We start from the raw sequence: 24,127 nt of genomic DNA on the forward strand, positions 1-24,127 counted from the left end.
CCAAGAGAGGCTGTGTCCCCCAACAAAGACACTAGAGGGCAGCAAACTCAGCACAAGAACCCACTAAACAACAGTAAAAGGTTTCTGAATCACATATCCAAGGAGGCAAGCACCAGTGCAGTAAGTCAAATCTTTACTGTGTTCTAGTCATTAAGTTTTACTGGGAAATGTATTATGGTTTCTGAGTAGCAGCCGTGTTAGTCTGTATCCGCAAAAAGAACAGGAGTACTTGTGGCACCTTAGAGACTAACAAATTTATTAGAATTAAAATTATATTATTAATATAATTTATTAGTCTCTAAGGTGCCACAAGTACTCCTGTTCTTTTTATGGTTTCTGCTACCCAGGGCTAAAAGAATAATCTATGTCACTACACAGAGCTTCTTAATAGATTATGTAAACCAAAGGAAGTTGCTCTGAACTGACTCCGGTCTTAAATTTGAGAATAGCCTGGCCTTTATGACAGAGGGACTTCTTGTATAAAAGCAATTTGGCAGCTAAGTGGCTGGAGCACATGGCAATCGAATGATTTCCTAAAGGCCTTTACAAAGCGTCTATGCACAGATTTAAACACAGGACTCTTGGATCTCAAGCTTTGCTGCAACTCCTTGAACAAATGCCTCAAGGTGGCAATTCCGCTGGTAAGACACCACATTTCTCTTCTTTCCACTGAAGTTCTAATATAGCCATTAAAGGTACGTCCATGGAGGAACACAGCTGGTAAGGGATCTTTGCATTGATGCAATAAATATCTGCAGAAACTGCCTTTTCTAACTAGTTTTCAGTAGTACTGTCAATGCAGCATGACTGATAACTGAACAAGCATCCAACTCTGACAGATCACCATTGAAGAGAATGAAAAGTTAATACTGAGTGCATACCCTCCTTCCCTGCTCCTCCGTGCGGTAGGCATGTCTGTACAAGCAGGAAAAGACAGCCCCTGTAGGCATCAGGTCACTAGTAGTCTCATTCCAGCCATGGGTATGACAGAGTCGAGAAGCATCTCCCTGACACTTGCGATAAAGGACTGGATCCAATCTGTAGAAGAAAAAAAGGAAGTCACCATCATTACCACAGAGCCTTTCACACCCCAACACCTATCAAAGGCTTTATATATTTTTAGATACAGAAACCACAGAAATGCTTATGAAGTGGACAGATCCACTATTAACTGATCACAGCAAAGCATGAGAACTCTGTAACCAACCAAAGCAGCAGGCTGGCAGACTGTATAACTCAATCTGGAATCAAGTCCTTACTCTTGCAACAAATGCTCTGGCATCACTGGTGTCTACAGGTAATCCGGATCTTGATTTTAGATCTTCTCCCAAAAGTGGCCACTTCCAGCAGCACAGTCTCCCATAACATGTAAGGGGATTGCTCTAGTACTGACTCATAAGGAAGAGTCACTGAATTAATCTCCCACATCACATCCTGAAGCACCCCTGTTTTCCCTCAAGACCTCCCATCCCAATGCTGACCAGGCCTGGCAATGTTTAGTGCTCAAAATCTGAGAAAATCAGCTCCCTGAGGTAGCATGACAGCGGGCCAGGTGATAAAGTGAAGCTGAGTACTCACTAGATTTGCCTAAAGAGCACCTCCAACGCCAGTACCGTTATTTCCATTTTGATATAAGTGTCAGTTTTACAGGAGGCAGATTTAGTTCCAGTTAACTACAGTCAGTTCAGATTTGGGGTGACAGGGCGAAGTGAAGCCTCAGTGTCCCCGCTTTGCACACATGGAATCTGCTCTTGGGAGGAAATGTTTAATTATATTACGCCAAAATGAGGGGTTGGTACTGTGAGCCTTCTGGAATGGAAATGTAGTGGGAGAGAGGTTTAGTGGTGAGGTTTATAAATAGCCCCAGGCCTTCATGGCATTTTCAGAAGGGCAGGGAGGAGGAGGAGATTTGTAGACAAAACAGTTCTGCAAACACTTGCTTTTGAGAAGCAATAAGAAAAATAAATCATGCAAGATTTCCATTCTGCCTGCACTCCTAGGGAATTACACTGCAGCTTCATTAGCCAACTCAAGGGAATGGTGGTTATAAACATGAAAGGCTGGGCACCATCTGTCCACTTAGGATTTGAGTTAGAATGATCTTTGTTCAAACAGCATGAGGGTTAAATACGCCTGAGTCAACAGAAGGAAAAATTCTGTAGTTTAATCAAGTGGCTTGGTTCAAACAAGTGATTCCCTGCTGGAAGTGTGGCTCAGGCAATAAATGCAGCCACCAAAGGAGGCAGGGAAAGGAGGGAAATGAAATGTTTGTGTCCATCACTGGAGATACTCTGGCCAAATAAAAAGGCAGTGACGGTCTAAAGGGAATTCCACCTAGTCCACACTGGCCGGAAAGACAGGGTTTACAAGGATTTTGGGGGTGAAACAAGGCAGGAATGGAAACATTCCACGTTCCATAAAAGAATAGGAAACCTCTTACAGAAATAGTGAATCCTCCCTATACTGAATAGTAAGATTTTTAAAAGAACACCCACGCATCACTACTAAAGATCATTCCCATCTACTGAGCACGTAATCTTTATCTGAAACGCAGGCAATGAACTGCTTATAATTGTGCACATGCCTTCCCTCCTCTCAAGTCTCAGAACTCTAAATAAGGACACACAGGTTGGAAAGTTGACTCTCTAGCTCTGTATCAACACCAGGTATAGGTGGGTAGCCCCACAGCAGATTTGGCTTCCAAGGCACTGCACAGAGAGATGAGGAGCCAAGTCTCCACGGCATAAACAAAGTATCTCCAGTTGAGCAACAGAAAGCAGTGCTGGTGTACAGGGGGTTGCTTATCTGGCACAGCTGATGTGCTAACAGGGAGAAAAATTAAACCCTCTGTTTTACGGTACTCACTTCCAATCACGAGAAATAAAGTACTGGAGCTCCAGGAGCCTGTGCTCACAGTCCTCTACCATCTTCTCAGTGTACAAGTGCTCCATAAGGCACGACAGAATCCTGGGAACAGAAGGGAAACAGGAGCGAAGAAAATGAGAAAGGAGACAGGCCGTGCTGTGGGTCCCCCACATACACCAGTCACTGTACTGATTCAAACTCTATACGCAGCAGATCTACCTTTCTATAGAAAAATTTTGGCTGGCAAGAGGTGTAAGTCACATCATAGAGGGTTGTTTTTTTTTTTTTTTAAATAACATTCTACCTAAAAAAAAAGGAATAAATCAAAATAGTTACACTCCCATGTGCGCTGTGTTAAATTCCACTGTGTATATGAACTAGACTCAAATGTGTTCACAGTTAAATCAGGCAAAAGCATCATATTTTAATATATAAATAAAAATAGGCTCAGAAGAGGGTATAAATAGGACAGTTGTCTCTGCAATATGGATTTCCTTCTCTCATCTTTCAAAAAAACCTTTTGATACCTTTTTTACTGCATTTCTCATTAGAAAAATGACACACTGAAGGTCCGTGTAACAACAGAAGAAAGCACACCAAATGATACAATTTCAACCTACAACTAATAAAGTTAGACAACCCTTGTTAATGCCATGCTAGTCCTAGAACAAAAACATTCAGCACTATCTACAGCAAGAGCTGCTTGCAGATTGGATCCCACTTCCAGTTGCTATATAAATTGCTGGTATATGCTCTTGATTGCTTGGGCGTCTTCCTTTTTAAACTGGTTAATATCTATTTCGGTTACTCAAGTGAACTCTACTGTTGCTACTGGGCACGTGTAAAGTACAGTGTGACTATGAAAAATCCACTTACATTGGATCTCCAGATCGTATGTGTTTGCAAGCCGTCTGTATTACTGATTCACAAGCCTCATTCAAAGCTCTGTCAATGCGGTAATCTGCACCAGGGTCAGTCTCTTGAATCAGAGTTTGAAGCTGGAAGAAAGGAATTGGAGACAGGCAAATAGCTTAGCCAGCATGGGAGATCAATGTCAGACTGGTCCTATCTTCTAACTGGCAATTCCACAATGCTAACTGCCTTGTAATAAACACCACACCTATTTGACAGTTGCTCATTTTAGCAACTGACAGTGCAGAATGCTTTAGAGAAGGAAGGTTTTTCACTCATTCCCATTAAAGTTACACAATGTACCCTTTCCCAAGAAAAAGCCCAAATCTGTGCGTCTGAGTAAATGGCTTTTAACTGAAACACTTCTCAAAATCAAGTTTCTAACTGGATAGTAACGGAACATTCTCAAGTGAACCAAGGACAGTAAACAGGAAAAGATCTTACTCCATGGTTCCATGAATTGGAACTATTCTGCTTATTGTTTGGAAATAATGAACCAAATGGATGGTGATGGTGGGGTACACGCATACACTGTATAAATATTTGACTCAAAGCTCTGTTTATAAAGCAGTAATTTCCCATCTCACTCTAAGAGCTTTTAGAGTAAAGATTTGGTTTTCAGCATTTATAAGAGGTCACCCACTAACTGCTGTGTGATGGATCGGGCCCTACAAATTATGGTTCACTTTGGTCAATTTCAAAGCCACAGGGTCTTAAAATTGGTTGATTTCAGATGTTTACAGTGTTGTAACCATGGGGGTCTTGATCCAAATGGTGATTATATTGGGTCCCAAAGCTGTTGCAGAGGGGCTGCAGGATTGCTATACTCACTTCTGTGCTGCCTTCAGAGCCCAGCTTGGAGCTCAGGCAAGAGCTGTGGGAAGCAAAAGCCCCAAGCACAGGTCCCTGAGCCTGGGCAGGAGCCACGAGGGGTGGCAGCCCCCAGCCCAGGGTCCAAAGGCCAGGCAGGAGGGGGAGGGGGCAATCCCTGAGTCTGGCAGGAGCTGGCAACCCCCAGCCCAAGTCCCTGAGCCCGGGCAGGAGGTGGAAGCCCCAAGCCCCGGCAGGAGCCACAGGGGGGTGGGGGAGGGGGGAAGAGCAGCGAGTGAGCAGAAGTCCGGAGCCCCAGCAGGAGCTACAGCCAGTGGCAGCAGCCCCAAGCTCAGGTGCCCCAAGCCTGGGCAGCAGCCGGGGGGTGTAAGTCCAGATCCCAGCTCTGGGGCTGCTGCAGCGCACAAGTGAGGGTGGTACATGTGGAGGTGGGTCTGATCTTCCTCCGGTAACAGCTGTGCAGGGGAAGGACAAGTCCTGTCCGTCCCCAGCCTGGCTGATTTCAGGGAGATCAGATTTCATTGGGAAGGGCTTATTTCATGGTCTGTGACATGTTTTTCACTGCCATGAAACTGGTAGGGCTCTAGTGATGGAGCTTGAAACTCTCCAGTTGTGGTAAATAAGCCAAGAGCCAAAATATGTATTTGGGCTTCTAGTCTTAGATATATAGGTTAGAAAGCATTAGTCCATCTGTCTAGTCTGTTGAAGGGTTAAACCAAATTAATTTACCTATTTTTTGGTAAATTTAAACTGGAATAGGCAGATGGATTTCAAGTGTAACCATTTCAACATGTATTTAATCAGGAGAGCTGGCTGTATTTTAAAGAATCCTTATTGAGGTTGCAGGAAAAAACCATCCCGACGTGTAGAAAGAATAGTAAATATGGCAGGCGACCAGCTCGGCTTAACAGTGAAATCCTTGCTGATCTTAAACGCAAAAAAGAAGCTTACAGGAAGTGGAAGATTGGACAAATGACCAAGGAGGAGTATAAAAATATTGGTCAGGCGTGCAGGAGTGAAATCAGGAAGGCCAAATCACACTTGGAGTTGCAGCTAGCAAGAGATGTTAAGAGTAACAAGAAGGGTTTGTACAGGTATGTTAGCAACAAGAAGAAAGTCAAGGAAAGTGTGGGCCCCTTACTGAATGAGGGAGGCAACCTAGTGACAGAGGATGTGGAAAAAGCTAATGTACTCAGTGATTTTTTTGCCTCTGTCTTCACAAACAAGGTCAGCTCCCAGATTGCTGCACTGGGCAGCACAGCATGGGGAGGAGGTGACCAACCCTCTGTGGAGAAAGAAGCGGTTCGGGACTATTTAGAAAAACTGGATGAGCACAAGTCCATAGGGCTGGATGCGCTGCATCCAAGGGTGCTAAAGGAGTTGGCGGATGTGATTGCAGAGCCATTGGCCATTATCTTTGAAAACTCATGGCGACCGGGGGAGGTCCTGGATGACTTGAAAAAGGCTAATGTAGTGCCCATCTTTAAAAAAGGGAAGAGGGAGGATCCGGGGAACTACAGGTCAGTCAGCCTCACCTCAGTCCCTGGAAAAATCATGGAGCAGGTCCTCAAGGAATCAATTATGAAACACTTAGAGGAGAGGAAAGTGACAGGAACAGTCAGCATGGATTCACCAAGGGCAAGTCATGCCTGACTAACCTAATTGCCTTCTATGAGGAGATAACTGGGTCTGTGGTCGAGGGGAAAGCAGTGGATGTGTTATTCCTTGATTTTAGCAAAGCTTTTGATACGGTCTCCCACAGTATTCTTGTCAGCAAGTTAAAGAAGTATGGGTTGGATGAATGGACTATAAGGTGGATAGAAAGCTGGCTAGATCGTCGGGCTCAATGGGTAGTGATCAATGGCTCCATGTCTAGTTGGCGGCCGGTTTCAAGTGGAGTGCCCCAAGGGTCGGTCCTGGGGCCAGTTTTGTTCAATATCTTCATTAATAATCTGGAGGATGGCATGGATTGCACTCTCAGCAAGTTTGCAGATGGCACTAAACTGGGAGGAGTGGTAAATACGTTGGAGAGGGACAGGATACAGAGGGACCTAGACAAATTAGAGGACTGGGCCAAAGGAAACCTGATGAGGTTCAACAAGGACAAGTGCAGAGTTCTGCACTTAGGACGGAAGAACCCCATTCACTGTTACAGACTAGGGACCGAATGGCTAGGAAGCAGTTCTGCAGAAAAGGACCTAGGAGTTACAGTGGATGAGAAGCTGGATATGAGTCAACAGTGTGCCCTTGTTGCCAAGAAGGCTAACGGCATTTGGGGCTGTATAAGTAGGGGCATTGCCAGCAGATTGAGGAACGTGATCATTCCCCTCTATTCGACATTGGTGAAGTCTCATCTGGAGTACTGTGTCCAGTTTTGGGCCCCACACTACAAGAAGGATGTGGAAAAATTGGAAAGAGTCCAGAGGAGGGCAACAAAAATGATTAGGGGGCTGGAGCACACGACTTATGAGGAGAGGTTGAAGGAACTGGGATTATTTAGTCTGCAGAAGAGAAAAATGGGGGGGGGGGTTGATAGCTGCTTTCAAGTACCTGAAAGGGGGTTCCAAAGAGGATGGCTCTAGACTGTTTTCAGAGGTACCAGATGACAGAACAAGGAGTAATGGTCTCAAGTTACAGTGGGGGAGGTTTAGGTTGGATATTAGGGGAAAAAATTTCACTAGGAGGGTGGTGAAGTACTGGAATGGGTTACCTAGGAAGGTGGTGGAATCTCCTTCCTTAGAGGTTTTTAAGGTCAGGCTTGACAAAGCCCTGGCTGGGATGATTTAGTTGGGAATTGGTTCTGCTTTGAGCAGGGGGTTGGACTAGATGACCTCCTGAGGTCCCTTCCAACTCTGATATTCTATGAATCTATTTAATGACAGTGGGAGAAACGATCAATTCTGAACTTCTGACCAGACTAGCCTGGCCACAAGATGGGGACAAAACATGGTCTAGTGGCTAAAGCACAGACCTGAATCAGGAGATATGGACTCCATCATCAGCTCTACAACACAGTTCCTCTCCAGAGGGCCCTCTGTTATGCTACTGCATAGGAGATTTAGTTTAAGATGTATTTACTGAGGTAGAACCCTGTAACCGAACCATGACAGGACCTGACAAGCATTTGGTTCAAGTCAGGTGGGAACACAACCTGACCCTCTTAGGGTCTGGTTTCTTCCTCCTGTCCCTGGGATCGAAAGCGTGCCAACGAGTCGCAGGGCCTTTTGCTCCATGGCATGCATGCAGTGCAATGGGGGCAGCAGCTGGAAGGAATGGGACACATGCAGCTGCTGCTGCGCCGATGATGCTGACTCAGGTTTGTGAGGGAAAGACTGGAAAATTACATGACCCTTTCTGGCTTGGATCAAGCTTAAAAATTAGGCCTGAGCAGACCTCTATACTGAAGAGCATAAGAGGAAATTTGGGCAAACATCTCATTTCCTGCATTTACTGGGAAGCAATTTTGTATACATCACTTGGATGCCCCTAGACCTTTTGCTCCATTTCACTTCTCACTGAAATGGTAGCCAGCAACTGGATGGCCAGGAGGAAGGCAGATATTTACTGTATTTTCACCCTTCAGGCAAGCTGAATTTTCTCCTGAGAAACCATTTAAACTGAAAACTCGAATTCTCACTCATAAGGCAACTGTGCTTTGGCTCCTAACCACCTAAATCGATACAAATGTCCCCTGCCCATTTCAAGTTTCTGTGGCTGTGTAGATCCCTACAGCAGTTAGATTAAGAGTATTAACTAAGATTTTTATCTTCCACCTCAAGTTTTTCACCTGAGCATCTTTAGGTGCATTTACAGAGGCACCAAAGCACTGACATCACGGGGCAATTGGAGACAATACACCAAAAGAACCAACGAAAATAAAAAGTTTGTATTATATATCCAACAGGAAGTTCAAAATCATGAAAGGAGGCCACATACTATACTACCTTGAGGGAACACACAAGATTTCCAATAACCTGTTCTTGGCTGGAAGTTAATTATCCCGATTGCAGCTTCTAAGGAGGTAGGCAACTCAAAAAATAAAAATACCCTGCCTGGCAGGCACAATAAGCCATATTAAATACAAAGTCTCTCTGGATAAGCTAACTCACTTCAAATTTCCTTGGATTTTGTCAAAGATGATACTAAAAATACTACCCATTACCACCCAGTCTGGCAAGGATCAGATATAAAAGCCCACTGCCATATGGGCTGCAAATCCCATTCATAACACACCGCAATGGGGACACAGAGAAATGCTTTAAACTATTGAACAGCAACTCCTCCAAAAGATCAGGGTGTGGCACTAATACCAGAGTCCTCTTTACTCCTTGGAATCAGACAGCATCAACCTAACACTGGGTCACAAAGATATTAGAGCAGTGGGTTTCAACCTGCAGACAGACCCCTTTGGAAATCTTAGACAGTCTGCAGACCCCTAGGGATCCTTGGACCACAGATTAAAAACCACTGTAGTAGAGGAATTCCCATGCCCTTCCTTCTCTCCTCCCCTGCAATGACATGGCATATGTAAGGCATTAAGAAGGCTTCAGGCCAGTTATCTATATAAAATTCCAGGATTGTTACTCTGAAGTCTAGAATATCTGTTGAATTGGCGTGAAGTGATGGAAACAGCTATGAGCATGGCTGAAAGCTCTTTTTATTCAGAATATCACCAGGTTCTATCACCACTGCGATAGGATCTGTTATCATCCAATTTTAAGTTCTCAGCCATTTTCAGCTTTATGAATTACACACGTGCAACAGCGAGGCATGTATCTACGCTACGCCAAGAGTCCTAGACCACTGTAATATCAGAGGTAACCCAGCCAATTACCACCCTTACTCTACAACTAATTTGCATACAACCATTTAATTGGCTGTATGAGGGAGACTACATAGATGGTGGATTACTTGGCTCAACTGTTCTGTGGGGCTTGAAAGCATCTCTCTCTCACCAACTGAAGTTGGTCCAATAAAAGATATTACCTCACCCACCTTGTCTCTCTACAGTTCTTCAAAGACACCCAGCATCCACAATAACCCCAAACACACCCAGCCTCTCACCTCAGCACAGCCCCTCATTCATCATCTGCACAAATCCACACATCTCCCAGTACAACACAATCCACATATAAATCAACGCAACTCTCCCAGCTCACCACACAGATTTGCCAACCCTCACTCATTTACATGAAGCCACAGCTCATCACCAGGTTGGATCGTCATTAGGTTCATGGTCTGTTACCATCCAATTTTTAAGTTCTCAGCTTGTTTTGGCTTTTTTTACACGACTTAACGAATTACACCCATGCAACAGCAGAGGTTTTCAACTACTAGTTTTCATATTAAAAGGATCATAAACTAGTTTTCTAAATCAAGATGTTTCATTTTTTCATCACTCCAACTCCAACATACTCACAAGTGAAGATTAAATAAGTTGTTTGGGTCAGAATGTATCAAGTCATCATACAGACAAGATATTCTTCCTTATGTCTCTGTGTGCAGGATGCGAACTCTGGCTGTTAGCAAGTGGAAGAAGCCAAAGTCAACACTTATTGGATGAGATGGAGCAGAAGAGATGTCTTGAATTACCACACTGCTGTCTGTTTAGGTCTGGTTTCCCTCTAGCTTTTCACTTGTTGTGATATTCAACAGTCCACATGCCCTCCTTAGAAGATGGTACTTCCAAGTTTTAAGATGATCCATATGTTCCTGTTACACGTCATAATCGGAATCAAATTCACTTTGCTCACTCTGGATTGCAAAGGTCACAATTCACTCTGTATGGTTGTTTTCAAGAGCAAAGCTGTAGGGCAGTGGCTTAAAGCTGTTGAAAGGACACCGGGAACCTCCCATTTATGATGAGTCACATGTGCCCATGAAGGAGCAGGTTTGTTGTCTTCCCTTTAGCAGTTAAGCTCTATTATAAACTTATCAGAGCACTGAGAATGAAGTCAGTTCTCCCACACGTTAATGTATAGGCCTTTAACTACTAGGAAGGCATTGTCAAAAGCACAGATAAAACCAGAACCATAATTATATTTTCTTCATTTATTCAGGTGGCATGATTTATAATAGCAATGACTTCTGAGCCAGGCATTTCCTGGCAGTTAAATTATAAGGATATTGTCAATTTGAAATCTAGGCATTTTTAAAAACCTGAATTAAAAGCAGCAGTGGGTACTATATCTGCTCCTGAGTCCCTTTTGCCTGTTTGTGATTATTGCTTTCTCTCTCTATTTTTAAAGCTCTGCTCTACATGGTGGTGTGTGAAAGATCTGCACAAAGGGGACACCGTGAAACTTTGTGCAGCAGCAATTTCTGTAAGTCATCTGAAAAAAGTTAATATTTCAGTTATAGTATTCTATTACACAAAACAAGGGCAGTTAATAATCAGTTCTTTTGAAAAAGTTTACACTGGTATGTCTGTGAAATTCCTCAATTCCTCTACCCAGAGGACATTATAATAGGACTGTCAACACTCTCCAATCGTCCTTCGCTAATGAAAGCAATGGTTTAATCTGCCCAGTGACTTTAAAGCATGCTGACCAGGCTGGGCAAGAGATACGCTGTTTCCATTGAAGTTTGTTTGCCTGCACTCCACAGTGGTGAGACTTCCCAGCAGCACTTCAGAAGGGGCTACACTGCTTTAAAGTTTCACTGTTACTTAAAATGCTGTTTTGGGAGCTGTTCCAAGGGCCCCAATTCAGATTTTTAACCAAGTGCAAAACTTTAAAGCAGCCCAGCCAACTGCCATGGCAGAAGGAAAGAGTGAGGGAATGATTTGGTGAGAGTTGGTGAACAAGAAAAAGCATTCCTAAAACTCTCCACCACCCCACCCCTGACTAGCCCTTGTGTCCATCTGCTCTTCAGCAGCACTTTATAGTCCCTTGGTTCTGTTCAATTTTTATTCTAGGTCATAGCTAAATTAGGAGCTGATTAACTCACAATTAGCTTCATCAGAATTTGAGAGCAGAATGACTGCTAAGCCCATAATTGTTGCTGGAAGGGATGACACGCTCATGGGGTTAATAAGAGAAGAGGGGACCAAAGAAAAGTTAGGCCAGAAAAGGTGAGGAGAGTAAGAGAAATCATGTGTCAACAACAGCTCCTGTTCTGACTGTACTGACTCCACAGAGTGACGCTGTACGGGTCACATACTCATCCATTTGGCCACAGACCCTTTCCAGGACATAGCTAGCTGTTAAGAGGGCATATACACATGTCTCTCGAGATCTACAACCTCCACTCTAATGAAGAAACTTTTAGATATCTTCCCCACTCTAGCTGTGCCTGTATTCCTTTCTGCCCCCGGGAGCTTTGTTTGTGGCTCTGAAGCATAAGGGGGGCACTGCAAGTAACCCCTCTCTTTCATGACATTGCCTCTACAGCAGGGGTGGGAAAACTTTTAGGCTTGAGGGCCACATCTGGGTATGGAAATTGTATGGCAGGTCATGAATGCTCACAAAATTGGGGTTGGGTTGTGGGAGGGAGCGAGGGCTCTGGCTGGGGGTGCGAGCTCCGGGGTGGGGCCAGAAATGAGGCAGAGGGGTTTGGGGTGTAGGAGGGTGCTCTGGGCTGGGATCGAAGGGTTCGGAGTGCAGGAGGGGGTTCAGGGCTGGGGCAGGGGATTGGGGCGTGGCTGGATGGGCAGGGGTGCAGGCTCCGTGCAGCGCTTACCTCAAGCGGCTCCCAGAAGCAGCAGCATGTCCCCCTCCGGCTCCTATGCAGAGGTGTGGCCAGGCGGCTCCGCTTCACGCTGCCCCATCCGCAGGCACCACCCCTGCAGCTGTGGGGGCAGCATGAAGAGCGGAGTCCCCGGCTGCCTCTACTTGTTGGAGCTGGAGGGGGGACATGCCGCTGCTTCTGGGAGCTGCGCGGAGCAGCCCCTGACCCTGCTCCCGGGCTGGAGCGCCGGAGCGGGGCAAGCCCCAGACCCTGCTCCCCAGCGGGAGCTTGAGGGCTGGATTAAAATGGCTGGCGGGCCAGATGTGGCCCATGGGCCATAGTTTGCCCATGCCTGCTTTACAGAGATACAACACAGGAGTAGCTAGCAGTTCACTCCATAAGGAGGTGGGGTCTGTAGCCCTGTTAAACAGTGACAGAGGTACTGCCCTCCCAAAACCAGCATCTGTCCTTGATGTAGCACTGATGACAGTAATCTGAGAAGGTGGAACCAAAACTCCATAGCCCTGTGGATTTCAGGTAAGGGTACACTGCTGCCATATGCCAGTAAAGCTTCTCTCCTCCTGGTTGGATGAACTTACAAAATTAAAAAATAAATAAATAAAATAGAATTCTGCCAAGCTTAACAACAGGTAATCATCCACAGAGTATACTCAGACACTTTTGGAGAGGTACAGATGGTGACTGACACTGAAATGTCAAACCCACTTATCAGAAATTTGGGGTGAGGCCCAATTGCCACAAAGAAGAAGTGGTATATGATATATGGGTAGATTATCTGTATCTGCAAATGCAAGACCCTCCTGGCTGATGCAATGGCCACAGAGACCAGGTCTTCAATGAGAGATCGTGCAGAACACAAGAACGCTTGGGCTCAAGAGGCCCTTCCATAAATTTGATTAGTAATAGCGTGAAGCACTAGGATCCGACAATGCCCACACAGGAAAGCAAAATTTATAAGACCTTTAAAAACTGTTTCGGAGGCTGGACAAATGTCATGGTTCCTTTTGCAAGGAAATGGTTGGCAGAAACAGTGACCTAAGTCATAGCCAGGGACAGCCTTAACACCAGATTAGAATCCAAGAATGAACAGAACCAGACTAGAACCAGGATCCAGACCTTGCTAACTTGAAGCCATCCCTTTAAACCACATCTGTCTGGTAGCATGACACCTCCTAGTGGAAGATTTTCAAGACGAACTGGACTGTCTTTATCTCCTCAAATAAGGAGGAGACAAGACATCCTTCCTGTGGCAGGGTCATTCCCCTTATGCAAGAGCCCGTCAGCTGGGTGTGTCTGCACCTCCATCCCTCTGCATTGCATTGCTTACGGTGACCCCTGCTGGCAGTTAAACCTCTCAGGTGGGTTTTCAGTGACTCAGCCCTCCGGCCAAGTCACACACAGTCCATATGTGCACAAACAAAACAGACCCCTTCCAGGGTAGTTCAGCAGGGCTTGCCACAGTGCCCTCAATAAAGTCTCTGTCCGTAGCCCTATCTCTGGGCTCAGTCCTCAACCAGTCCAGCAGGTTTTATCGCATCACCCTGATTCAAACAGTCTTTCAGCCCCTTCTGGGCTCTCTCTCAAACTGTCCCTGCTCTGGTTTGGAGCAGTGCCCCCAGGGCTTCCTCCCTGGAGCCTTCGCCTATTGCCCCAGATCTCCAGATGAGTCACTCATTACAGTTCAATCCCCTTCCGGGGTGGTATCAAGAATCCCACAAATGCTGACCTCCCTCTCAGGGTCTTCAACTCCTTCCTGGGCTACTTCCCTTCACAGGGCTTAAGCCACTTCCCTAGTCGCGGGGCAGGGGGGGAGAGGGGGGGGGAGAACGGGATGGACACACGCAGGCCTGCCCCCTAATCTGGGTCTCAACCCAGTGACCCTATAAAAAGCAGCCGCCTGCTGTGTCTCTTTAATTGCTGTGTTTCCCTTGGCCACTTCCCCGTTGCCCCACTACTTTCACCTTTATCTCAGGGATGAAGTCTGAGTCCCTGCAGCCAGCCAGGGAACACCTTCTTTGCTCCCTTGGTTCCAGCCAGCAACTGAATCTGCTCACTCCAGAAGCTCCTGTTATATGAGTCTGCTGGACTCTGATTGGCTGCTCCCTGCAGCCTCTTCTGATTTGCTGCTTCCCCAGAGCTGCTCTAGGCAACCTGGAGGACTCACCTCTTCTGCTCATTCCTGGGGTGGGGAGTGGTAAGGCCATGAAGTCTCCAGCAGGGAGCCTCAGGGCCTGATACACCCCCTTCACGCTTCCATAGAAACTTGTTAGCAGTGCTGTCAAATGAAGAAACTCAAGGTGTAAGTAAACACCCAGCTGTTCTGCTGGGACAATAAATCTCAATTCTGAGGTAAGTAGGTGGATGAACTTTGGAAGAGCTGGCTCTGCTGGGACCAGACCAAAGTGACTAAGTTTACCCTGACTATTCTGTTGATTCTTCCTCAGCATTCCCAGGATGAGAACAAACTGAGATGGCCATTGGAGCCCTTTTCCCCAGTGTGAACGAAGGTGGTCTGATATGCATGGTGGGTCTCTACCTGCACTGAAGCAGATGTTCTACTTTGTAACAAACTAGTCAATGTATGGATGACTGCAGCCTGACAAATATCAGTCAAGACACTGCACGTTTGATCGAACGCAAGACGATCCAGATTTTTTCTAATCAAGTCATCGACTGAAGAAGTTTAATCCCTGCAAGGTGCATAGCAGACTGACTGCCTGCTGACACAGCAGGGGTGACTAACCCCTGTCCATGTAGGTAATACATTGGCGCAAATTTTAGGACAATATGGTCACAGTTGCCCTCTGGTCTGTGGGAGAAAATGTTTGAGAGGGAGCCTAATGGCTTTCAGCTCTAGCAAGTTCATAAACCCTCTACTCTCAATGTCCCTAAGGATCACCAATTGTTATGAGATCCTAGTGTTCTCTGCAACTCAGGACATTCACCAGACACAACACATCAACAAAAGGCCAACCTGGCACTGCATAAAGCACCTAGAGCTATCAGTGCAGCACTGAAGTTAATAGAAGAACAGGAGTACTTGTGGCGGGGTGCCACAAGTACTCCTGTTCTTTTTTGCGGATACAGACTAACACGGCTGCTACTCTGAAACTGAATTTAATGCAGCTGCAGAGAACAATTTCCCTGAAGAAAGTGCGGAGGCCATCAATGCATCCCAAAGAGTAAACTCAAACATCTAGACATCCAAACTGAGGGGCCGAAAAACCCAGCCTCACAGGTGTCAACAGCTCAGCATATGATTCTGTTCTGATAGGGGTAGGGTGCTCCTTTGCTGACTGCTGTCAGTAAGGAACTGAAAGGCAAGGTTCTAGAGGGCACTGAAACATCAATCATTGATCTTTGTGAGAGACATCAACTGGTGCCTCAAAGGGCCATGCCTCTGAGAACTAAGGGCTACTCTACACTATCCCACTACATCGGCACTGCTGCACCAATGCAGCTGCGCCTCTGTAGTGTGTCTGGTGAAGATGTGCTATGCCAATAGGAGAGTGCCCTCTGGTCAGCATAATTACTCCACCTCAATGAGAGGCAGAAGCTGTGTCGCAGAACAGCTGTCATAGCACGGCCTGGATGCCCCTTTAAGTCAATGTAATTTATGTCACACCCCTTAGCAACATAACTTACATCTACTTAAGCGGTAGCGTAGACAAGCCCTAGATGACTTCCTATTTTTCTTATACTCAAAGCATATGATCTAGAAGCAGGGATCAAGGGAATGTTCTCTTTTTAGAGACGTGCTTTAACTAACATCCACAGAAGAGCAAAAACTGCAAGCTCATTGTGGCGTGATACTAGAATGGACCAAAAATGATGATAGCTGAGGCAGTCACTAATCATCAAAATATGCAGCAATAAAGGTATCCAGATACTTAAGTGTTATATATGTCACACATGATACTTAAGTGCCCACTACTACTCGATAAGATGAACATTCCATTTAGAAAGTTATTTGTGCATCAAATGTCTATTCTCCCCATTCCTCTACCCTCACCCACCAAAATAGGAGGAAATTAATCATATTTGCTCCTGCTCCTTATTTTCTCCAGAGAACAGGTCACAGGTCACTTGATTTATAGGCAGACACTGCTACTGAGCCAGCTTGCAACACAAAAATCAGTAGTTGAATCAGTGAGAAGATCTGAAAAGTCCCCACAGACAGTCCAGTGAAAAGCATAGATTGTTCCCACATTCTTTCCCAAACGTTTGCATTTTCATAGTATCTTATGGAGATTCCCTCCACACTAAGTCATGAGTCTTATCTTAACTGCTACAAAAACCTGTGACTTATTCCCCAAGTGAAATCCATCCTCTGACACTTTCCAGCGTAACTAAATTGAGAGGAGACAAGTCCAATTTCAAAGTATGCAATCACTCCACTGATGAATCTGGTAACTTCAAGAGTCCAAAATAAACTCTCAAAAAAGCTTCATATAACTTAATATGTAAAATTTAATCAAGTGAGCACACTCATCTACATTTGATAATAAAAATAGAAGAAAATGATTTGGCCACAAGCTGCTTTGTTTGCAATGAGTTTATAATGAAGTTGGGCTATAGTGACTTTCACACATAGCAGTTAATAGTTGAGCCCAGACTGCCGCATCACACTAGAAGTAAAATCCCTACACCATTTCCCTCCACAGTGTCAGTCTTTCAGGATCAACTCATACAAACAAGCTGTATAGTCATTAAAACACAAATTAGGCACAAACTTAAAATTAAGCAGAACTAATAAGTCTGAAAACAGACATTAATGAATTAGTGAGTTCAATTTATAGAGTTACTGTCAGGTCAAATCTGGACCAAACTTATGTTTAGAAAAAAGTTTTTATAAAACTTAGACAAAAAAAAATTTGCTATTTTTTCCTCATCTTTTGGAGAAGTTAACATTCCCTGAAATGCTTGCAGCCCAAACTTTGCAGCACTGTAGCATATCAGAACTCGAAGTGAAAACAACTAGTCTATTTTCATTGTTCAAACTGGGAGAAATAAAGAGTAAAACAGCATAGTGAGAAGTAAAATTGTGAAAAACTTTTATATTTCTGGCAAACAAAAAAGGGGAATATCCTTGTATAAATGGAAGTTTCCCTACATCGTGTGTAGGAAAGAGCCACATGATTTTAAAGAACTACAGTATCAGGAGTTCAAATATGCAGTTGGAATTTTTAAAGTGGAGTTAAAGAAACGGAACATTGCAATTGGATTTTTAAAGCAAAATTATTCAACTGCTGCTGGATACTAAGTCAAGATTCATGCTACCAGGATGTATAGCTACCACCAGCTAGACTGCATCCATTAGAATCCTCACAGCAACATAAGAAATTGGAGTAAGAGCAGTTGTTCTACAGAGCACACAACATGGAATTGAAGTGACATAAGCCTCTCCTTACCGCCTGCTGGCAGTTCAGTCCAACGTTTCCCTTCTCCCCACGTACAACTTTCATCAGGCAATGCAAAGTACGCCCTTTCCGATGCAGCCCTGAGCAGTGGTGTTCAATCTCCCCTCGACAGCTCAGAATGATTTCCGGGCTCAGCGAGAAGTCTTCCATTAGCATGCGCCGGTAATCCAACATTTCACCCTGACACTCACTGCTCACCTGCCGACCTAGGCCAAGTGAAGGCAGATATGATTTAGTGTTAATGCTTAGTGGGGTCTTTCTGTGGTGCGAGGAAGCGTACTGTAATTGAACATTTCACACACTGAAGGAGTGGAGACAGTATTGGCATTCTGTAAACTACTGAGGCAATATAGATAATTACTAAACATCACCCGATAAACTAGTGAACAAACACTAACAGTCACTGTTCATACTTCAAATCAATAGTAATATGACTGCTGGGACCAGGAAGCTCTTTAAATAGAATATGCTATTATATTCTGAAAAAATTTACAGGGACATTCCAGTTTGAGCCTGTACTGTTCAAGAGCAGCTTTTGTACCATAACCAGAAGCCCTTAATGGATTTCTAGCCTTGAACTAGAAGGTTATCATCTATTCTTAGCACATTCAAGCGATCAGTTTCACTGCAGAGATGGAAGCCACTTTCAGTAAATTAAGGGCCTTTTACGTAATTGGAAAAGATTATTCTGGCCAGATGATGAGTTAACAGCGCCATTTAGGGGGAGAAAGGTTTAATGGGAGACAGCAGAGTCTCGTACTCAGAGGGCCATGAAGTTCAGGCACATTACAGAAATGACATGCTGGATTTCTAGCAAGTGGACAATAGTTATACAGAAATTCAGCTATGAAAAGTTTAAGATATGCTAATTAGAAACCTTCCTGGAATTCCCTTATGCAGTTTGACTCCAAAAACAAACTGGAAATCTCTCAACTCCAACTTTTGCCAATTCCCAAGACATGCTTAAACTATATGGCTGGGTATGTGAAGCAATGTTCCTTCTGAGCTAGAATGTGCACACCCCTGGGCTAGGTATTGCATAACGTTCCATCAGCAAAGAGGAAATTAAACACACCACAGCAACTGCCTGCAGGGTTGAGGAATTCAGGGAAGCAATCAGTCCATACCTGTCCTATAAAGAAAACGCTACAGTAGGCAGTAAGTAATACTTTTTTACACAATCCAAATGTAATTACTCATTCCAGGCCATAAATGCAAAGACTTTGAGAAAGGCTGCCACGGCACTTTGGCCCTCATTGCACCAGAGGCGTTACAGCATGCAGTCCTACTACAGGAGCCACAAAACAGAACACTACTGCAGAGTGGTACAAACGTCTCCAAGACATAAGTTAAGAATGTATAACATTGTGTGCCATTTGTACACAGTTTTATAGCAGCTTTGCCAAGTTTATATAACATGGTCCTGCTTTTTGAGACCCTCTGATAGGCCCATATGTTCTGCAATGCCTGTGGGGCAGTTCTGGGTTCCAGAGCAGCCTCAGCATTCATTATCTTTGCTTTCTACATTTAAGGAAGAACATTAATTAGCATTGTGTATCATTAGGATGCAGTATGCTCTGCTGATATATACATACATACATGTGTACAGTAAGAAAATTAATTTAATTAAACAACTTAGCTGAGGAAGAAGGATTACCTACAAAGACAGAAGAGTAAGTGAATAGCTTTGGCTTTCATGTTGTGAGCTGATTATAAATTAAGGTAGCGGTTTATATCATATACTAAGTAACGTATATTTCATGTTTATTATATAACAGAGGAAAACCACTTAGATTAGCTGTGGAGGGAAGGATTTAGTACAGCTGCTTCAGGTTTCAGTTCCACAGTAACAATTTAAGTAGACTTAGCCATTTTATTGTCAAGGATTTTAAAGTATATAATAGGAATCACTTGAACACACTTTGGAAACAATCCTCCATTTGATAATCTTCACACTGAGATCACTGACATGATGCAAGAATTAAAATAAGCAATGGTCTTCCACAAACATATTAAGAGTCACAGGCCAGATTTTATTTCAAACCTTAACTACAAAACAATCCACCAAATCTCTAACAGCTTAGGCATATGCAAGCAAGTCTTATATCAAGTACTGTTGCATGAGGGGAAACCCCACTGATGGCAGTATCAGTAGGCAGTTCCATTTTAATTTGACGAGCTGGAGCTTGAAAATAGCAGATTCTGCTTAATGAGCAACCTCTTGGGATCCAGCAATAGAAGTTGCCATTATCTGAAAATTGCCAATAAGTGGAAGGCAGGTTTATGGGTCTATAGCCAGGGAAGGAAGCACTGAGTCAGGTTTTCCCTGGCTGCAGCCATGCAAACCTGCCTGTGGCCAGGGCCTTTCTTCCAAAAAAGGTTCTTAGTAAGCAACATGCCTGTCACCACCATCTGAATCCCATTAACATTATAGTCAATGGGATAGGATCGACCCTTGGCAAAATGTTGCTATTAAGCAAAAGCTGTTAATTTTGGGATTGCTATTAAGTGGAATCTATTGTAGTTAAGTTTCCAAATAAGCAAGCAAATCACGTTACCCAACTCTAACCTCTCTTACCTCTGTGCACTGCAGACTCTAGACACATCAGCAGGTAGGAAAGCCTGGCTTCCCGGGACCGGGGAAGGTTCTCCACATTACAGCGGTACTTCTTCAGGTCACTTTTACAGGATTTTGCCAATGAATAACTGACTTTATAGTCCTGAGCAATCAGCTTTTGACGGGTTGTCAGTGCATCACGACACTGAGGAAGATAAGCGTTAGAACAGCTGAGTTGTCAATCAATACAAATATATACTGTCATGGGGCCTAATGGTCAGCCCACTCTAACATAGCATGGCCCTTTAAGGGGTTGAAAGGTCCAACATAAGGACCTAAGGGGGATGTGGAGACAGGAAGTAGTCCCAGGAATGAATGGTGTTTAGAGATAGAATGACAGGATTTCCTCTAAAGGCCTGGGGCCAGGAGCCATGCGAGACTCCCCTCTCCTCCACCCAATTGGGGACAAGCTGCCTCCTCTCTCACAGCAGACAGACACCCAGAGATACCAGCAGGGAAAGGCTGAAGCCTGATTAAGGAACAACAGCCAGCTTAAGGCAGAGACTGGCAAAGGCCTCAGAGCTGGTGAAAACACACCTCAGCTCCAGAGAAGAGAACTAAGGGCTCCTGCTTAGGAAGGACAAGAAAATCTGACTAACAGAACCCAGCTCTAGAGAGGGAAGCTGGGGATTCCTGCTTAAGGAAGCCATGAAAGGAGGAACCCAGAAGGTTTCCAAAGACCGAGACTCAAGAAAGAAGAGTCTCCTGCTTATATTTATGGCTCTAGTTAATAAATGAGACCTTTGGAAAAGGGGTGCTCTTTGATTAAAAAGAGTCTGTCTGCATTTGTTTATAAGCCAGGTGAAGAGAAGTGAGGCAGGTCTCCATTGCAGCACCACAGCTGACCAAAAGGGAGCACACAGGGGCAAGCTCCAGGCCATCACAGTCTGTTCCCACTCAATAAACACACCAGGTACTCTTAGAACCAGTACCCTGGGCTGCGAGAGTGCAGGCTGTCAGCTCTGAAGCTTGTAAAAGTTCACTGCTGCTTTGGATATTTGCACATGCCGGGAGGGTATGAAAATGCTTCTCTATTTCTCATACTTAGGAAAAAATGGCAGCCACTTGGAGTCTAAAATTCTCGTGAGAAATGACACTTAGCTGGAGCCATTCTTAAAAGCAGGGGCTACTCCTACAGTTTTGATTTCGACTCATTTTAACTGAACTGTTAGACAGTTAAAACATCTGAAGAAAATGCAATGGTACATTGCCTCCAAGTATCTCATCACAGGCTCATTCACTCCAGCAAGCCCCAAAGCAGGTCTGCCCAGATACCTCTCATCTCCATCCATTCAGACAACAGATACTTAAATTCTCTTTAACCCCAATCATTATGATGCTGTTTTGGGAGTTGAAGGGGTTCCTCTCTCTCAAACATGTATGCCACTAAAGCGATAAGAAAGAACCTCTAGTATGGATGATAAAGATCCTTTCTCCTCCCTTCGCCCACAACCCACATTCACCCCTCATGACGCTCCTTTTCTATACTATTCTGGATTGAGCGTCCCAAGGATGTTACTCGATGGCAGCATACTGCACAGTATCCAGACTGAATTACTCCTGTATTGCTTGCATTTATGTTCATGTGCCATTAAACAAAGTGAAAATATAGGTACAGACAGAAAAGGTTTTGGACTCCAGTGTGGCACATCTGTGAGATTAAGACAATTTGTTACAATTCTAAATTTCTCTATAGAGTTTAATAGGAAAACCGCAGTTACCACAGACAATGCATCTGTGATGTTACACTCTATATGATTTTATGGAAATATGCTGATGAGTGTGAACATAATGTAACTGGAATATGTTTCATGCAAAAGATCTCTTGTAAGGTATCTTTACAAAGCTTATAATCTACGGAGTGTCGTCATCCTATTTGTATAAATGTATCACTCTTGTATCTGAAACTAGAAATATGAAATATAACTCTGAGAGCCTATTGTAGTTATGCAAGGTGTGGGCCATTAATGGTGGTTTGGAATCTTGATGGCTCCCATTAACCAGGACAATTGACTGCAGATGGCTGAGTTTTACTTGTAAGTCTTCCTGTATACCTATGTGCTGGCAAGTGGGTAATGAAGTCATACAGTGACATGTGATCGTGTCACCTGAACTGGAATCCTTCTTTAACCTGGTGCTTTTCATTTTCCACTTAGGGGGCTGGGGGGGCGACCCAGAGAGACAAAAGATTCCCATCTTGTGCCAAAGATATGTAAGTGGGTGGAACAGAACAAAGGTGACTGGCCATCATGAGAAATACCCTAGCTACCACCTGAGCTGAAACAAGGGTTGTACCAGGGGAAAGGATTGTGCCCAGACTAGGAAGGCATTCCGTCTGTGAAAGAGACTTATTGGAACATCTTCGAGGGTGAGATTTTATCTGTATTCAGTTTTATTACTGTACTAGGCTTAGACTTGCGTCTTAATCTTATTTTGCTTGGTAATTCACTTTGTTTTGTCTGTCACCACTTGGAACCACTTAAATCCTACTTTCTGTATTTAATAAAATCACTTTTTACTTATTAATTAACCCAGAGTATGTATTAATACCTGGGAGGGCAAACAGCTGTGCATATCTCTCTATCAGTGTTATAGAGGGTGAATAATTTACGAGTTTACCCTGTATAAGCTTTATACAAGGTAAAACGGATTTATTTGGGGTTTGGACCCCATTGGGAGTTGGGCATCTGAGTCTTAAAGACAGGAACACTTCTTAATCTGCTTTCAATTAAGCCTACAGCTGTTAGGGGACGTGGTTCAGACCTGAGTCTGGGTCTGCAGCAGGCTAGCGGGTCTGGCTCAAACCAGGCAGGGCACTGAAGTCTTAAACTGGGAGGGCAGGGAAAGCAGGGGCAGAAGTAGTCTTGCACATCAGTTGGCAGTTCCCAAGGGGGTTTCTGTGATCCAACCCATCACAGCATCATTTCCACAAATTTGTTAAAAACAGCCCTTGATGAGTAACCTGGTGACAAAGCAATAGGTTTAATATGCAATGCCTATATCGAGAGATACATCAAAACAATTTGTTTTAGTCTACACATGAAAGCAACACCATTTATCTAGGACTTCAGGGATAAACAGCAACACCACCATTCAATGTTTAAAACAGGAATAGTCACCCAAAGAACAGGAGAGAAATCTTTACTAGTCCAGATCCCTGCATTTCCTGGCCTTTGCTTTCCCTGGCTTGGTAGATGGACTACAGTTGTATATCCTTAGTGCTTTATCTATCAAACGTAGCACTCCCAAAGCTTAATAAAAGTAACCAATCCATACCATCAGCATATACTTGGAAGCATGAATGTCCCAATTTAAAGGCATCTGTTTGAAGTTATTCAAGGACCCATATCTGTCTGGCCAGCTTAATAATAGTGGGTTACTGTAAATGTAGTAATACTGGGGATAGGGATGAATAAGACAGAGGGTCAGTTAGGTGAATGGATGATCAATGACTGCTGGGTAAAGGATTTTCCCAGCTGAAATAGATACCTACCTTTTCACTCATAGATTCTTCAAACTTGTGGTTAAAAAGGCACTTGTAAACCCGGCCTTCCCCAGCCTGAGTCTGTGAAACAGAACAGCAGCACTGGTCATTTAGGATAGTTTACAGCTTACCCTCTTGCTAACCAAAATTCAATAGAATTGTGCTATTGTACCAAAGGCCTACTTTTAAACTAATAAAGTCGTGTTCATGTGCATTATGGGACTAACTCTCTAACATTTGTTAAACATAGCACAGAATTGAAGGTGTTTTTTTGTAAAGGAAAATATTTCAGCTGAGTTTCCTTACTCT

The 24,127-nt window shown here is 44.1% G+C and overlaps 1 protein-coding gene across 2 annotated transcripts in view; it reads right to left on the reverse strand.

The window, feature by feature from the left end:
• Positions 1–24,127, reverse strand: part of GLG1 (golgi glycoprotein 1) — a 179,568-nt gene that overhangs the window by 38,264 nt on the left and 117,177 nt on the right. For both annotated transcript variants that reach the window (XM_034788729.1, XM_034788730.1), the window contains exons 6-11: positions 23,828–23,899; positions 20,296–20,479; positions 17,709–17,923; positions 3,742–3,863; positions 2,866–2,967; positions 882–1,038 (exon numbers count right to left, since the gene is read on the reverse strand). In XM_034788729.1, coding sequence (XP_034644620.1) covers positions 882–1,038; positions 2,866–2,967; positions 3,742–3,863; positions 17,709–17,923; positions 20,296–20,479; positions 23,828–23,899 — 852 coding nt within the window. The remainder of the gene's footprint in view (positions 1–881; positions 1,039–2,865; positions 2,968–3,741; positions 3,864–17,708; positions 17,924–20,295; positions 20,480–23,827; positions 23,900–24,127) is intronic.

The sequence above is a fragment of the Trachemys scripta genome, chromosome 13 (assembly GCF_013100865.1).
Source record: "Trachemys scripta elegans isolate TJP31775 chromosome 13, CAS_Tse_1.0, whole genome shotgun sequence".
In the NCBI taxonomy this organism is placed as follows: Eukaryota; Metazoa; Chordata; order Testudines; family Emydidae; genus Trachemys; species Trachemys scripta.